Source organism: Bison bison, unplaced genomic scaffold (assembly GCF_000754665.1).
Source record: "Bison bison bison isolate TAMUID 2011002044 unplaced genomic scaffold, Bison_UMD1.0 scf7180017864243, whole genome shotgun sequence".
Classification (NCBI taxonomy): domain Eukaryota; kingdom Metazoa; phylum Chordata; class Mammalia; order Artiodactyla; family Bovidae; genus Bison; species Bison bison.
The window spans coordinates 2,072,443-2,073,599 of NW_011494815.1; the positions used below are offsets into that span (position 1 = coordinate 2,072,443).

At 48.5% G+C, this 1,157-nt stretch overlaps 1 protein-coding gene across 1 annotated transcript in view; it reads left to right on the forward strand.

Annotated features, from left to right (window-relative positions):
- The window catches only part of GABBR2 (gamma-aminobutyric acid (GABA) B receptor, 2), a 410,792-nt gene that overhangs the window by 238,525 nt on the left and 171,110 nt on the right, over nt 1-1,157 (forward strand). The window contains exon 5 of the mRNA XM_010847041.1: nt 1,116-1,155. Within this exon, the coding sequence (XP_010845343.1) occupies nt 1,116-1,155 (40 nt within the window). The remainder of the gene's footprint in view (nt 1-1,115; nt 1,156-1,157) is intronic.

Here is a 1,157-nt window from a genome sequence, read left to right on the forward strand (position 1 = left end):
TTGGGAGCAAGCGTGTGGGCTGAGGCCTGGCTGTCTCCAGGAGGCTGCCTGTATATCCTACTTCTGCCTGTTCTCCATGGGGCAGGGCCCAGCCTGGATCCCGTCCCCTAGAAAGCAACCAAGAACCCCTTACCCTGACCCAGGAGAGAACTTCAGGAAGACACTCAGTAAATCTTTGTTGAATGAATAAATGAGTCAAAGGACCTATGGTGAGGCTTCCCAGGTGGCACTAGCAGGAAAGAACCCACCTGCCAACGCAGGAGACATTAGAAATGCAGATTCGATCCCTAGGTCGAGAAGATCCCCTAGAAAATGAAATGGCAATTCACTCCAGTATTCTTGCCTGGAGAATCCCATGGACAGAGGAACCTGGTGGGCTGTACAGTCAATGGGGTCGCAAAGAATCGGACACGACTGAAGCAACTTAGCATGCAGCACAGGACCTATGATACAGTATATACCTATTAACCCCATTGAGGTAATAAGATAATAACTATTTATAGAACGTTTGAATATAGATTTTCCTTTGAAATAAAAAGAGAAGCATGGGTTGGGAGAAGGTTATAAAAAACTTATTCTAGCTGGGGGTTTCATCTTTGTCAGGAACTATGGTAAGCACTTTATAAGGATAATTTCATTTAGCTGTCTAAGTAAGCACTGTAAGTAAGTTATTCCCATCTTGCAGATGAGGAAATTGAGGCCAAGTTGGGGAAAAGAGCCACTTGATGCCACCCGAGTGGAACTGAGATTTGAACAAAGCTCAGAACTCGAAGAGACTCTTAAATGCCTTAATTGGGAAGCTCTGTGGACTCCTGGAAGGTGGAAAAGCCTAGCATACTGAGAGGTGGGGTGTTGACTGGGAACTTGTTTCTGCTGCCAACTACCCTGGGGACCTTGGAAGTTCCTTTCTCTCGTCTGGCCTCAGTTTCCCTAAGTGTAGAGTGAGGTTGGAAAGCAGGCGCTGTGTCAGTGTCCCCCAGTGTTTGCCTGCTCTTGCTGGAGGACAGCAGGGAAGCTGAGGCCCTTCCGAGCCATTCGCTTCGACCTGTAGCCTGTGACCTCCTGGGCTGTGCCGATCACATGCTCACCTCCATATCCGTGTCTTCTGTCCACAGGGCAATGACGTGCGGATCATCCTCGGCCAGTTTGACCAGAAT